Source organism: Heterocephalus glaber, unplaced genomic scaffold, assembly GCF_053883595.1.
Source record: "Heterocephalus glaber isolate CG9 unplaced genomic scaffold, H.glaber_assembly_v1.0 deba00001442, whole genome shotgun sequence".
Taxonomy (NCBI): Eukaryota; Metazoa; Chordata; class Mammalia; order Rodentia; family Bathyergidae; genus Heterocephalus; species Heterocephalus glaber.
The window spans coordinates 14,284,574-14,301,335 of record NW_028258296.1 but is presented as its reverse complement, the minus strand read 5'-3'; the positions used below and the strand labels follow the sequence as shown (position 1 = coordinate 14,301,335).

General features: G+C 35.1%; 1 protein-coding gene across 1 annotated transcript in view; it reads right to left on the bottom strand.

Moving 5' to 3' along the window:
• Positions 1–2,654: 2,654 nt before the first annotated feature.
• Ptgfr (prostaglandin F receptor) overlaps positions 2,655–16,762 on the bottom strand; it is a 41,794-nt gene continuing 27,686 nt past the window's right edge. The window contains exon 2 of the mRNA XM_021255480.2: positions 2,655–6,459. Within this exon, the coding sequence (XP_021111139.2) occupies positions 6,157–6,459 (303 nt within the window). The 3' untranslated portion in view covers positions 2,655–6,156. The remainder of the gene's footprint in view (positions 6,460–16,762) is intronic.

Below are 16,762 nucleotides of genomic sequence, written 5' to 3'. Positions count from 1 at the left end.
AGTCAATAAGAAAAACATTAATATATTGATAGCAAAAAGATCTGGAAAGAGAAATCAGAGAAGAGCAAATGCACAACAAAGAAAAAAGATGTTCAACTTCATGAGCAATTGGAAATACAAACAAAATGTATGGTTTAAACATTACTTACTTTGGACAAAGTCTGCTAAAATACACAGTAGGTGACATCAGGAATTGGGCATTTTCTTTTAGAACAGAATGGTAGTACACATTATATACTCTAGCAGTACATGACAGCGCTGTAAATGAGCTTGTCTTAATCCCACAATTCCACAAACCACGATAATAAACTCATAAGGACGTATTTAGTGAAACTGCCTTATTTGAAAAGAGGAAACTAACTAGAAATATAAAACATTCTCCCTCAATAGGAAAATTATTTAAATTATGGTATATTTATATTATATACTATCCAGATATTAAAAATAATTTTCATATAGACTGCTGAAGCAGAACGTCACAGAAGTATGTCTAGTACAATCTCACTTTTTGGCCAGGGATTTAGCTCAGTGGTTTCGCCACCTGCTGCGCAAGCACAAGGACCCGAGTTTGATCCCCGGTACCAATCTCACTTTTTTCCTCGTTTTAGTTTTTTATTAGCCCATGCTTGCAATACGTTATGTTTACGTTCCTGTGGGGACCTGGTACACACACATAACACATCTTAATTCCTTTTATCTCCTCTCCCTCTTTTCCCCTTTCATCTCTTGATCCCCTCCCCATTTGGAAAGATCTATAGCCTTGCTTCCTACTATCTATCCTTCATTTTGCTCTATATTTAGAATTTGGGTTTCTTTAGAGAAACCATGTGATATTTAAGCTCGCGTGTCTGATTTATTTCACTTAATATTGTAGTGTGAAGGTGCATCCATTTTACTGTAAATGACTCAAGTTTATCTCACTTTTAACTAAAATTATGTATCTATTAGTGTAGAATGCTTCATTTAGCATGAGAAGCTTGACACTACAATAGCACCATAAGTTGTTAATTTAGGGTTTTACAAGTCCGGTGTTTAGAAAATTCAAATGAAATTAAATATGAAATCCTAAGACTGAGTTTACAACTTTAAATCAAAACTTTAAAGTGCATTGCAAATCTAAAATATGTTTTCTTCAGATTTCAATAATTTTGCTCCTGCTTTGTTATGAATAGATTACTAAAAGCAAAAGTTTCATTATTCTATCTAGATTTTTAACTGTAAATATGTCACCAGCAAATTTAAAATTTTTATAGATGGAAACCTTAATACTACTTTCTCATAATTGCAGATCACATCTTGCCCATATTGCTTGATATTTATGCAGGGCAGAGCAGCTCTGCCAGAAAACCTGCAGTTACTCCCTACAGAAACTTAGAACAGGGCACTTGAAATACAGGAGCTTATGGGCTGGAGATTTAGCTCAGCGGTTCTGCAGGCTGCCCTCAAAGTACAAGGACCCAAGTTTGATCCCCGGTACCAAAAAAAAAAACCTATATATATATATGACTGCAAAGACTTCATTTTAACCAAGTTTCTGATTTACTTTATGCCCAGCTATGTTTGAGTCCAAAATGAAGGGACTAGTCCCACTTGGAGGAAAGGAAAAGGAAAGAAATGTACTTTCATCTTGCACTAGTGCTATCATACTATTCGGGTTTTCTGACAGCCTGACAGGATTCAGGGACAGGAGGCATGCCAGGGTAAATACATTCTATCATAAGGAAACTAGAAGCACAAAGGCAGAACTACACTCATTTTTACTTATTAGAAAAGCAATCATTTAAGATATTGCTGCAATAGGCAATGTGTGGGCATTTTATAGAAAGTTTTGTTTTCTGCATTTTATTCTGTACTACTGTTAGAATCTAGAATTTCTACTCATTATAAACAGCACTGTAGCATTCATTCTGCCTTATCTTTAGAGATTATAGGAACATTTTTCTCAGTACTTATCAAGAGGGAATCCTAAGTGTTTTCATGTCAGGATGCTTCTAAATTTTTTTTAAAAAAAAACTTCAAACAAAAGGTTCCTGCTTAAAAACAAGAGTGAATAAAAAATATTTTTTAACTGTAGGTCGAAATTGTTAGTATTGTCAGCTCTCCTGTGTATCCCAGGGTGCACTTGCCTGCTCCCTTGAAGTTAGTGGACCCATTTTGCTTGCTTTGAACTGAGAAGTGTGAGTAAATGAGTGTCCCCTCCTCAGGCAGATGCTCTATGGCCCCATGCGTGATTCACCAGGATCTTGTATTTTTCCCTCTGGCATGGAGGATAGCAAGTCTAATGGTGGCTATCTTGTCACTGGAGTTCTCGGAAGTGATTATAATGACATGAGCTCACCTTCTCAATGGACAGGATCCACAGGTAAGATATAATATGAGGTTTACAGCACTGAGGTTTGGGGGTTTTTTAGTTATCATAGGCATCTCTAGGCTATTCTAACCATCCCTAGGCCACTAGATTTTGAAAATTATCAGATCTGAATTACAACCTGCCTAGGCAAAATGAGGCATGGGTCAAAGAAACATAAATGTCACAGAAGACTGTCCGGGAATACATAGCAAAATGCTTCCCATCTAACAGCAAATAAAAATAGGAGTTCAGCTTCGGGATTTCCAAGTTTTATAAGACCTTTCTAAAATAACCACTCTGGATAAATGTCAGTCCACATTTATTATAAAATCATTTGATGCTTCAAGCTAGTCAAAGCACTAAAATTACATAAATTGCATACCAATACAAGCAACAACATATACACATCATTACTTAATCTTTTATATAGAGAAAAGCACAAAATACACTTATTCACATAACAAAGAATACACTTCATGTTTTACTAAAGTGTGTCAAAAACAAGTTGAAGTCCAACATTATTTACCAGGTGATAAATTCTAACACCCAGATGAGGGAGCAAGAAAATATACATTCCCGGTCTTTACACTCTGATCCTGAACAGTTAATTTGGAGCAATGGTGGTATAGGTAAAGCTAGCAACAGTTTTCACAACAGCTCACCATATATGTTTAACAAGTGCTCTTACTTAGGTTCTAAGCTCAAATTAGGCCCAAAACTAAAGCAGGTTTATCTTTTTAAGTACTAATGTGAACAAACAGGACAACTTGTTACATAACACAAATATATCCATATGTGTGTGTATTACTATTTAGGAATTTTCCACTTTAGCTATCCAGATAAAAGCAACTTTCTATCTCTAGAAAAAAATTTTAAAGGGCATTTTTCTATCACCTAACTGAACCCATCATAAAAATCCTGATGTTTTTGGATGTACCCACAGCTAATTATGAGTCCGCATTCTCTGTCTTTGTATTCATAATCCTAAAGCCCATATGCAATTTTATCTCATTTTTTAAATGCAGACACTAAAAATATCCGTGACATGTTTAGCACTTGCCTAGAACGTAATCTCCAGAAATCCTATGCTGCATAGTATGTGAAACTGCACGTGCACTACTTTACCCAATGCAAAGAGATACTCAGTTACACTGAAGATGTATCTGTGAATTTTAAAACAGAGCTTCATTCAATCAAACTGGTGAATCTGTTAAAATGTTTTGTACTATTCACTTCCAAAAATCAGAACAAATATATTTCCATTTGGAACATTTATGGAAGTTATTGGTGGACTCTCTATTGGTCATTATGTAGTAAACTGCAAATTATATGTGGAATTTTTAATAACAGAAACAAAATTCTAAAGTGAGATATGCACAAAGTTGTGTTCACTTTCTTGTTTTCTTTGGGGTAAAAAAGCCTAAAACAATATAAACACACATTCTTTTAGTATTTTTTTTCAATTTTCAATGTCTACTTGGTGCATTTCACACCACCTTAAAACCAATTTGATTGCCCTAAAGCTATGCCCAGATAATATAGATAGCTTTTTAGAACATGCAGAGTGACTCCTTTGTCGCAAATATTTGCATCCCACACAAGGTAATGGCCCACAAGATTTCTTCAGTGCAGACCACATGGCTAGGATGACACTGTGGCAACAGACTGACACCTCTGCCACTGGATCAGGCTCCCCAGAAAAGGCCTGTAGCCTGCAAATGAGTTTCTTCTCAGTGCCTCTCCCTACTCAAAGCACATGAAAATGTTCATTGCGGGTTTTTATCCAATGTGACGGGCAAGGACAGAGATTTGGTTCCTTGTGCTTTATTTCACAGAATACCACCACACTTAAGCAGCTGCAGGAAATAAATACCTGGTCTGAAAGTAAATGGAATGTCTGAAAGTTCTTCTTGGCTTAAAGTGCTCTTGAGACACATGAGAACATTTATACAATTTAACAGCAGTCACAAACTAAAATGGCTTTGTTTAGAAATATGCATTATATACACATACATGCACACACATACATATATACATATATACACTACAATAATCAATATGTAACTGTCAGCTTAAGTTAAAAATGTGCAAAAGCTTTGCAATTCCGTGTCCAATTTGCACCAGGAAATTCCTGTCTATAATTACATTTGGCAAGTATTCATCTAGGATCTATTATGTGCTATTTATAGGAGAATAAACTAAAGTTATGTGATTAATCATTTACTGGTCTTAAAAATATCATGTGCCAATATATGTGTTTCTTCTTTAAACTCACTGAAAACAATAATTGCTTTAAATCTTCACTGAGGCTATTTGCTTAATTTCTTTTAATTTATGAATGAGAATTTACCAAAATTCCCCAAAATTAACAATTCCAATGTAAACTAACAACCTAAAGCATGAATATATGAAAATATTGTTTTAAGTTTAGTTGAAATTCAGAGATTTCCTTGAAAGTCTGAAATCAGTCTCAGAGGGGAAATTAATTTTTAAATGGATCTAACTTAATGAAAGTGGGAAAGTTTTCATAGAAATGTATTTCCGTACTATAAAGCAGACCTACCTAGCCTAACCTCTGACAGACCCAGGACATTTTGAATGCACACTAACACATTCTACCCAATGAATCAGAATGTGGGTAGAACTATACTAAGAAGCAAAAGAAAAGTGAATTACTGGGAAATGTGCAGGGACATTATTTTCCCTCAATTTCTGATTAACAATTAAAGTGATTCCAAAATGAATGTCTAATTTCCAATCGTCCCCCTTGATGCTGGTAGCATAAGCATTACAAGATGCAATCTTACTGATTTGGTGAACTTGCTCTCAACACAATTCTCTGATCTGTGTGTGTGTGTGTGTGTGTGTGTGTGTGTGTGTATTTGTAAATCAGAAACACACTAACTGCAGATTGTGAATATTAAATGATATGAACTTTTTTATTCTCTGACACAGAAATGATGGCTCACAGTAAAGCATCGTTAGCCTACGTTCTTTGCGCACATCACTGGGGTTTAAGCATGGCAGAGCTTTTTAGAAACTAATATTGTACAAGTTGTATCTGTTAAGAGAAAACTTTCATTTCTCTAAAATTATTGTAGATCAGTACACTAAAATTTCCAGACAAAAAGGAGACTGTTTGAAAACTGAAAATCTATGATTTGGCGAAAAAATCTTTCAAACAAAAATTGACTTTCCTTATGATAAGTGCAAGCAGTCATATTTGTCAAGTATGACAAGAATAGGCTCATTCTAAAGAGGTTTGCAAGAGGAAAAGACCTGTCAGCTACACCTGCAAGCTACAGTGAACCTCAGATGTCATAACCATGCATATACACTGATTGAGGCTACATAATGATTGGTAAAACAGACCAGAACCAAAAACTGGCAGTGCTCTACTTCAATGAGTCTAGTTTATGTGGAATAAGGAGTGGCTGTGGAGCAGTGATCTCAAAATAGCCATTTCACTGTGCAGGTACCATAAGGCGTTTTCTGATACACTGGCCATTAAGTGCAGTAGACCTTAACAGATTCATTTATTCCAAAAGAATGAGTCACACAGATAAACTCAAAATTATTGTCTATTTGACTCTCATAGCATTATCTCATTCTACGTCCAGTTGACAAAGAAGGAAAAGTGCACAGTCATGCAGCTAACTTAACAAGTTTAAAAAGCTGAATCCAACAAAAAGTATTCCCAAATTACATGCTGAGGTCTGAATTTTCCAGTTAGACTACATATCTTTATCTAATTAACTGAAATATTGCACAAATTATTCTTAATTTTGTTCTAGCCCTACACTGACTTACTGTCCTACTAAACTAGGTGCTTGCTGACTTCCTTTCTCTGCAACTGGTGACTCAGAAATAGCAGCAACCTTTAAGGAATTTTTAATAGAGCTCAGCTCCCAGATATGTAAGCTGATCACATGCACCCCACAACAGCGCCGGGCAAGCTTGTACAGATTCTTAAGGACAGCCTTCCGGAGAAGAATGTATACCCAGGGATCTAGGATTTGATTCCAAGTTGCCATTCGGAGAGCAAAAAGTGTTGTTTCACAGGTCTCTAGAGAATTATCTGCATTGATTCCAATGCTGGCCATTGTTACCTAGAAAACAAACAAAAGAGCGAAATCCGTTGAGTACAGATTTGTTTTCAGTCCTGCACTGTAGTTCTTTAATTTAACCTGCTACGTGCATCACATTTATTCCACTTTCCACGGTTACGTTATTTTGCAAAATGCTGACAAAAATAAATTAGTTATATCAGAATTGCTGATAGAGACATTTAAATCCTGTGAATTCAAACTGACATCAGAACTGCAAAAATGATAGCTTCTATAGTAAGTCGGATGTACATAAATAGAATGGCTCAAGGGAGAACACACATTGCATCAGTAACAGACCTCTCATACTCTGGGAATAACAATCTCAAAGCCAACAAACAAATGCATATCTCAATGAAAAACCAAAAGTATATTTAAGTAAGTAAATAACGGAAAACAACTTTTCAAAATGAATTTAGAACATTTGATATTAATTTGAACGTGGTATATGACATTGTTCTATAATATAATACTACCTTTAGAATTTTCTGCTTGTTAGCTACAATGATTCCAATGTCTTTAATTTTACATTTTCTTTCTATATCTCTCCCTCTAATCTTAAATTGGCTAAAATATTCTCAAAAATATGCAAATAACTCTAAGAACTTTGTAGAAATGAATTCACCTCTGTATTATCATTGTGACTTAAAAATAACAATATATATCTTGGTCTCCTCTGTCCATTTCCTGATACCTTATGATTGCAAAGAGATCATGTCATACAATTAGTTCCATAAATGATCCTAATTACAGGATAAATGAGTCAAATCACAAAGCCCACCCTTGACTTTCAAATAGTTGCAGAAAAGACAAATAAAGGAGCTTTGAAAACACCTTGGCTATAAAAGCAAATAAAGCATAAGTGAACAGAAGGTTAAACTGAAACACTAAATGATATTTGAACCATTGTATCACCAAGATAAAAAATTGATATAACAAAACCTAAATTCCAAGTGAAAAGAAAATCAAGACTATTTTCAGAGATGCCTTTATTTGCACTGATATCTTTAACTAGAAGATAAATATTATTTATCAAAACATTCACTGTCAATACAACAAAGTATAAACTCCTCAGCTGTCTCCTTGATGATGCATCTGAAAGTTCGCCTTTGTAACATCACTTCTCTCCAAATACCCTATGCTCCAACCTCTGGTGAAGGCCTCTCTTGTCCCAGATGTACCATGGCCTTTCTGAGCTTTGGCTTGTGTAACTCTCATTGTTTTAACACTTTTTCTGCCTGACATCTCCTGTTCATCCTTAAAACTCCGCATGATCATTGTTTCACCCCCATATAACTTTTCCCATCTTCCCAAAATGAATTGGCAGTGTCTCCCTGTCCACCCCCAGTTCCATTGCTTACAATAATGCATAATATTTACTCGTGTCACAACATTTATGAGAATCTTTTGTTTTTCTTTATTTTTCTAATAATAAATACAAAGCTGACACCTAAAATGTACTCAGTAAGTTCATGGATGAATTCAATTATGTTATTTTTATTCCTTGAGACTATTTTGAGAAGAATACCTAATCAGCAGAGACACTTCTAACCACTCGTCACAAGGGTCTCCTATTTCGAGGTGTGAAATGTTTCTAAAAGTTTCAGTACAGCAACATCTGCTGCAGTCCGCGGTGGTTTGTTGCCACTTAAAAGAAAGCAGATTTTGCAGACCAGACAAATCCTTTGGGAAATGGTTATCCTTCCCACCTCCAGGGTCCATTCCCTGGGAAAATAATGAATTAAACTAGAGGCCTAAGTATTCTGTAGCTAAAAATCAAAAATCAAAATCGTATTTCCTGCACAGCAGCACCTGGGTCTGATACACAGTTCCCTAAATTATCCAATAAGTTTAAAGAAATATACCTATTGGGCCCAGTTTCTCACACAAAGAAATCAGAGCCAAGATTTAATTGGCAGTCAGACTGAGATGTTTTCACTTTATGTTTCTCTGTACTCAATTATCTGCTATGTGCCAGGCAATGTGCTAGGCATTGGATTTACAATGAAACAAAGCAGCCACTGTAGAATTCTTAATCTGTTTGCTACAATAGTTTTTGTTTGAAGACAAATATTTCTCTTACTTAACAAGCATGAAATGAATGCATTTTCTAAATGACTCAGTATATTCCTGGGAATATACCTTAGCCTAGCTGAGACTGCTCTGTGAATATGGGAACAAAGACGCTCAGTGTAATCACCTGGCAGTGCTGGCCTTGTTTTAGGGATGGGCCAATTTGAAATATCTCAGTTACCCTGAGAAGCATGCACTTATCTGATTCCTTTCTTTGTTCTGTAAACAGGAAGTGGTCACTAGCTGTGAAAAAACATGCTGCCCTCTATTGCAGGAGCCCAGGACACAATTTCCCTCCAGAACACTATTGCGGTGCCCTGGCCTTCATAACCATTCTCTCCCTCCTTTAACTGCCAGCCCCAGCCATGAAGACCAGTTGCTCCAGAGACCAGCTTGGAGAGGGACTTATTATTTGTCCACCAATAAAAACATAGGTGAAATATTCCTGTACAAAAAATATCTGGAGTATGTTATTGATAACAGCACATTACTGATAATTCAGGAATACCTATGGTAATTTCCCATAATGAAAAAATATGCAGGTATTAGTGTTTGTGATTGTCAACATTTTCAAGAACAAATTATCAAGCTATATTAATGCTGTAATCTCAATTTGGGGGAAAAAAGTTACTTTTGTATAGAGAAAAAATGACCAGAGTGTGTATTGGTACTTTCACTGATTAACTTTAGATAGCAGAAATGCAGAGGATTTTGATTATCTCCTTTGGTTTGTGTCTAACTTCGAAATTTTTGCTTGACCATACATTGTTCTCTGCAAGTTATTTTTTTCCCCAAGTAATTTGTGAAACTACACTATTTTACCAAAGAACTCATGTAGACTATTTAAGCATATCTATGTGTATGTAAGTCAAGTGGTACTGAGGAAGCCACAGAATTGCCTGGTAAACTTAGCTCTGATAAAATTGGTAGGATATGTGTGAGAACTGCAGCCAGAAAGAATGTCTGCAAACAGCTGACAAACACATTTTGGAGTCATTTTGCCTGGAGCCTGATGACAGTCACTTCATAAGGCTCATGAGCATTCTTCTCTGCCCAGCCCGGCCCACCCAACTTGCATTCCAGACAGCTATGTGCAGATCCTCATCAAACACATACTTTTCATCTAGTTTCCAAGAGCCACCCATCACGGAACTGGAAGAATATATGTTACTTTCTAAAATGTCTTCTATTACACATTGCAGTTGCTCATCTAGGTTAACTATTATAATCATAACTGAGAAATGCACAGGAACAAGTGGTCTGATGATCCATTAAAATCAATTAACTAACCTGATGTCCCTAAGGTACTCACTACAAAGATAAGAGAGAAACCACTGAAGACAGAGATATACAGGAATGTGAGTTTATATGCATTACAAAGTTTCAAAGGGCAAAACAGATAGATGATATAATAAAATATCCACCCACTTGGGCCACATAATCCAATTACATCAGCTGTTAAATTCACCACAATTAGTCAATCTGCCAGGCTACTTTACACATAGATAATAGGATACGTGGTTACGAAAGCTTTATTCTGGAAATTATTCAACCTCCTCTACTCTATGTCTGTACACCTGTTCACCAGAATGAGGACATCCATGGTGTTTACAAATTAAAAAGCAATGGTATACTGAAGAAATGTGCTTCCATTCCTTTGTATATTCATAAAAGAACATCAATCTAGCAGTGAGTAGTTTTTGACGGTCTCCTATGTTCAACCAGTGTGCTAGATGACAATGTCACAGAAATGGATATTTAGAGAACCTACCTAATGATATATTTTGCTAGTTTTTATTCTTGTCTCTGACACTAAAATATCATCTTGAAAGTGCATGTTTTATATGACTGGTACTCTGTGTTCCGGGGGCACACACTCGGGTAGGCAGTATTTGTTGAAAGAACTGAATAATGTCCCTATGAGGAGAGAGCAGTAAGAAAGCAAACAATTATAATGCTGCATATAGCATTATAAAGATATATAACAGGTGTTAGGTTGAGCACGGTGGCACATGCCTGCTGCCTTAGGTCCTGAGGAGGCTGTGGTGAACTATGCATCTGAGACAAGCTTCTGTGACATAATGAGACCCCATCTCTCAAAAACAACAGAAACAATAATGATAATGAATAAAAGGTGCTATAGCCAGGACTGTTTACTTATACATAATCATAGAAGTAATTACAAAAAAGCATATGTTTTTGAAATTTTTCTAGCACATAAACACTTTAATCAGGCTTGACTACCTGAATTTATGATTATTGTACTACAGGTTGAATTTTTCCTTAGCAGAACTTTTTAAAAGGAATTTTAAGTGAATATGTAATCAAATTCCTTTCTGGTGAAATGTCCAACTTCTTAGAAACCAAAACACATCTTAGGATATTATCATCATCTATTTTCATATGAACAATGTCTATGATAATTATACATGATTCTCACATAGTCACTGAAACAAGTGTTACCACGCACAGTTCCTCTAACTCCAAAAAGTAGACCATTCTTTCTTCTTTAGTCAACATTGAAAAGGACTAATTCAAGGACAGTTTCTTCAAGGAATGAATATGTGCACAGTACAGTTTGCTGATTTACAAGGTGCTATCCCTTAAAACTTCACCATCCAAAGATTAATATTTAAGTCTGCCACTTAAATAACCATAGAGTGTAGCACCAATTGTAAAGATGTAATTACAGGCCTGTTTCATTGTATAATAAAAATGATTCATCCGGAGGCTTTGCCAAAGGAGTATCCCATGAGGTCTTTGTGTTCAGAGTTTAATCTCTGTGTTAATTTGGGTATCTACTGACTGAAGAACCATGCATAAAAGATGGATTTTGAAATGACACAGCACCTTTGAATATTTGCAAATGACATATATCATTTTAAGTTAACTTCAGTGGAAATTTGAGAAAGGCATATTATATAAAATACTGGCTGCATTTCAATTCAATTGGTTATTTTCTAATTAAGTATTTTGTGGGGATTTACATCTGTAGCTTTTATTTTTAGATATAGAATGTTTACCCTAACAACAGTGACTATAAGAGACTTCCACACAAAAAAGTTTATACTTGTACAACTCTATAAAAATATGCTTCTAAAAAACTGAAACATAGAGACTCTGACAGGATGTATCTTTTCAAATATGAACTTTTTCCATATCTGTTAATTACAGAGGGTAATAGCATTTCAATCATTCCTCATTTGTTGAATATGCATTAAAATTAAGACAGTAATTTACACATGGTGAATGATTCAGAGATAAGACCAAAATATTACAACAGGAAGAAAGGGGACAATGGTATATGATATTTTCTACATCATAGCTCTAGAATAGCTGTGAAATGTTGCCCATCCTCAAAATATACACCAGTACTGCAAAATAGAAATACTTGGAAAGATTCATTTTTTTCTTGCTTGATTTGCTGATAGAGGATTAACTGATGGCCCAGCTGACAGCACATTCCTGTCTCTGCCTACAAACTTTGACACTTGTACAGAAATGAGAAAGCAGGACACACCATAGCACTGATGGCAAACCTTTTAATGAAACAAAGACTCTGCTGCAGCACACATGCATAGGTTCGCCACCAATGCATAATAGGACTACTGCTCCTTTTGGAATAAGACCATCCCAAACCCTAATATTTTAATACTTAATATTTTAAATATTTCACCCTTTCACACCAACTTGAGGAAGTTATGAGTCGAATGAAAAGTGGCAAAATATCTCACCAGAATGTGCCTTCAAGGAAGGTGAAAAGAAGGAAAAGTTATGTTGTCCCTTTATATATTTTAATCCATTTCACCTTCAGAAACCCTCCAGGGGTAGTTACTATTTTTCTGATATGGGCCAAAACAAAACCAAATCACAGAGATGTTAACTATCTCAAGTCTACATCACTGAAGAGGGAGAAGCAAAATTTAAACCCAAGTCTGTCCAGCTTCAAAGCCCCCGATCCTCCACTGCATTATTCCCAGTAAGAGAACTAGTGGTAACATGCCATATTTACAAACAAGATGATTAAAATATAATAGCTGCGTACTTACTATGTTCCATATGTACTTACTATGTTAGCATCTATTTCTTCTTTAATCCTGCTACCAACTGTGAGAGAAGTGGTATTAGCTCTATATTAAGAAGTTGAAGTCAAGGCATGAAGAGGTTAATTTGTCCAAAGTCACCCAACTAAAATGTGGTGTCAAGATTCAAATAGTGGGAGCCGTTGGGTAAAGATTCACGTATTAGCCTCCTTGGCATTAGCAGATCTCATGTTAAACTCTACATTTCTATTTCTGTCTGCCTAGATCTAGTTGTCTTCCTGGCTGATTCTAGCCCTCTCTCCATCTAGTATTTCTATTCATATACTTTTACTAATATCTTCTTTTCAAGTCAAGGACCAATGTTAATAAATGTGTTGCTCCACATCTCTTGTGCCTGTAACAATAAACAGAACTGACAGGTAAGTCAGGGGAGTTGAGCACCATAAAACAAAGGGATCTCATCAGAGGCATGGCTGTCAAAATGATAACAGGGCAGAAACGAGTCTTCTGCCCCAGAATGATCAAGTACTTAAAAAATTATTAACAAACAGTTGTAAGGCAGCAGAATAAGACAATGCTCAGTATCTGCTTTTTTCCTTCTTCATATCTACTCTACAACAAATGGCATGATTATTATTTCAGTAGAATACCTCCTCTCATCCTTTAGGTTTTTCCTTTGGATCTTGTTGTTTTTATTATTTTTTTTAATTCAAACTTATGTTACTCTAACTTCTAACCTTATTCCATCATTTCTATTCTTTTGTAATAATTAAAAAATTTTAAAGGCAAACATTTTAAGTTTTAGAAGAAGAAAACATGCACATAAAAATATATTTTTGTATATATACACTGCCTTATTGAAAAAGGAATTTGAGGCATTTTGTTTTATGCTTTAATAGCATTGAAAATTATGACTTTCCAATTATGATTATCTCCACTAAACCACAATTAGGCTAAAATTATTAGTTATACTCTAAATATTAGCAATGACATATCCATCACCTTAATCCAAAAAAGCTGAAAGTACTTATTAGAAGCTCATCTATAAATTAAAGAGAAAACAACTAATTGGAAGTTAGTAACATTATTAGTAACATTATTAGAAGTGCATTGTTTCAGGATCAGATGACTACTTTGATGCTTACAACACTCTTTTTATAGCAAAAGCAGACTGTCCCAGTAAGGTGCTTCAATAAACCATCTGTCCTGAAACACATTATGTCTTTCCAGAAAGAAATTTCCAACTGGCCCAGTTGGTTTATTATTACCATAGTTTGAAAAGATTTCATGAAGCATTTTCTAAGCTCTTGACCAATAGTGCTTCACTGAATGGGAACTTTTCATGAAATGAGAGTCCCTTAAAATAAAAGGTACACAGAAATGTTTGCTAACCTAAGCCACGCAGTGTGGCACACCTGTAATTTCAGCATTTGGGAAACTGAGGTAGGAGGATGACTTGAGTGCAGGAGTTTGAGACCAGCCTGGGGAACAGCATGATACCGTCACAAAGAAAAGGGAATGAAAAGCTAGCCTGAGCCTGAAGACCACAGGTAAAGGCTGTCAGCAATGTTATGGATAAGTATTATTAGATTCTCTTTACAAACAACTGAGACAACAGAACACATAGATAGGAAAATGCTGGGCCAGGATCACATCCAATATTCCTTTAACCTCAAAGAACAATACAAGTACTATTTAAAATGAAATCAATACACACTTCAATCAATATACACTTGCTAATTATCCAGCCAATTTAATTCAAAGTAGTTCCATTTCATTATGGTACTTGAATCAATCTATTTGGTTGCAAAGATAAGACAGATTGAGTTTTATTTTTTGTTTTTGTTTTTCACTCCTGGAACTAAATTCTTTGACATTATATAGTGACACTTTTAATTTTTCTTCAGTAGCAAACTGAAATTTATATTCCTTAGTTATAAGTCAAAATATAATGTAGCATTTTCTGGATAATAATCTTCTGGCTGAAATCTTTGCTCAAATTCACCGTCTACCATGTAATTTTCAGCACTGTGAATAGGCATGCTATCTCACGGTCTAAAATACTAAGTACAAAGTTCAGTTTCAAATCCATCTCTTCTTTGAAGTAATCTAGGACAATGGCTATCTTTCTTCGGGTTTTTTCTCTTGTCACATTGCTATGTATTGTTCCTTCTTCAACTATTTCAGAAACATATTCCATGGTTTCATTAAACTATCAACTCTGTGAAGAAAAGAATATTTTGAAGATACACACACCCAAGTACACATGTTCAATGTTGGGTATATAAGAGGCACTCAATAAATACCAAAAACATAATACATACATGCATGCATGCATGCATACATACATATGTGCATGCATACTAAAGGAATAAATGAATGAAAGAAAAGAAGTTAGAGTCCATGGACTCTAAAACCGTGACTCTCATCTGACACTGTGCTGGGCATATAGTGAGTGTCTGATAGTCAATCTGTATACAGTCTTCTCTGTAATGCAGAAAACTGGACTTGCTTCAATGGCTCATCATCTTGTAAATAAATGAATAACTAATATTCATCAACCTCCTGAGTTTATAATATTAAAACACAATAAAAAACAGAGCTAAAGGATTGTAGTTCTTTTCTGAGGGGATATTTTTTTCTCTTTTTGATCATAGACTGGGCTACTGAAGTGGTATACTGGTGCCTTGAAAGAGTAGTATAACCATGGCACTAATCTCTCTCCTTGGTATGATTTCAGTGATGTAATTACAATGGCATTTTTATATTTATTAAGAACTCAGAAAGGCTGCCATTTACTGGTGTATTTATGTAATAATGATAATCAAAAGACCACATAAGTTTTTTGTTAGTTGAGGTTAAAACAGACTCTCGATCATTGTCTAAAAATCAAAGAATTTTACTATAGTGTGAAAACATGTTCCCTTAATGCCATTTAAACTTTTAAATAGATTTCCACGGTTCTTTTAAATCACAAGACTGTAATTTTTAAATAAAAACAATGTCACAATGAAGTACACAAGGGTTGATCAAAATATACAGTGAATGTTGAAATTTTTCAAATTTATTATAGTAAAAGGTACATTGCCATTAGCCCTTCTCGCAATAGTCCCCTCACATCTAATACACTTCCCCCATCATTCTTACTACTTTCTGAAACAGTTTAGGAAGTCCTCTTTTGTCTGAGATGTGATCAAAAATACAGTGAATGCCACTGCCAAGTACCATCCAAAGAAAAAACAGGCTTCTAAAAACATTACAGTGTCCTTGCCTCAACTTATTCACCAGTTCTTCCACCAAGCCCTTCTGGCTCCCCCAAAGTCAAATTGACCATGAAAGGTAAACATTTTGAGAGGATTCAGGACATGTGGCAGTCATGACAATGAACTAGAGACACAAAGAGGAAGAGAAGGGGATCACTGTATTGTAAGAAGGATTACTGGCAACGTGTCTTTTTCTGAAATACATTTTCTAAATTTAAATATTCACTATAGTTTTCGATCATACCTTGTTCAGTTGTTAGGTTAATGTCATTTCTGGAAAAAAGTACTGTTTGCCAAATTTCTCTCTAACCATCTTTTTCAAAGCATTTTGTCTTATCTAAAACCCACAGTTGGTAAAATAAATTACATCTGCTCCCACTGTGGCTGAAATCTGTGGTTTGTGGTAAAGACTGGTAAGGCCAAAGGTATTCATACTTGTTTTTCACATTTTCCTTTCCCCAAAACCTGAGACTCACATGCATGATTACTTAGACTTAGACTTCTGTTGGTGACCAGTTCCCCAGGAGATCCGAATTGAAACCAATCATTTAAGACTCATTCTCTACAGACATTATTCTATAATATATAAAGTATTTTTAAAAGTAAGTGAGATTTTAGGGAGGAGGAAATACACAAATTTGTTTTAATTGTTTAATTTTTCTGTAAAGCAATTTGGCAAAATATTTCACAAAACTTCATAAAGTAATTCTCCTTGAAACTATCCATGTCCATTAATTTATTATAAAGAATTAAATAAGATCAGTGCATAAAACTTCAGAGGTTGTTTATGTCAGTGTTGTTTATAAAATAAAAAAGTATGAAGCAACTTTCAACAATCAGGAAATGGTTAGAATACATTATACTATACCTTCACATTGGAATAGTTTGCAGTTCTCAAAATGATGTGGCCTAAGAATGACTACCGGT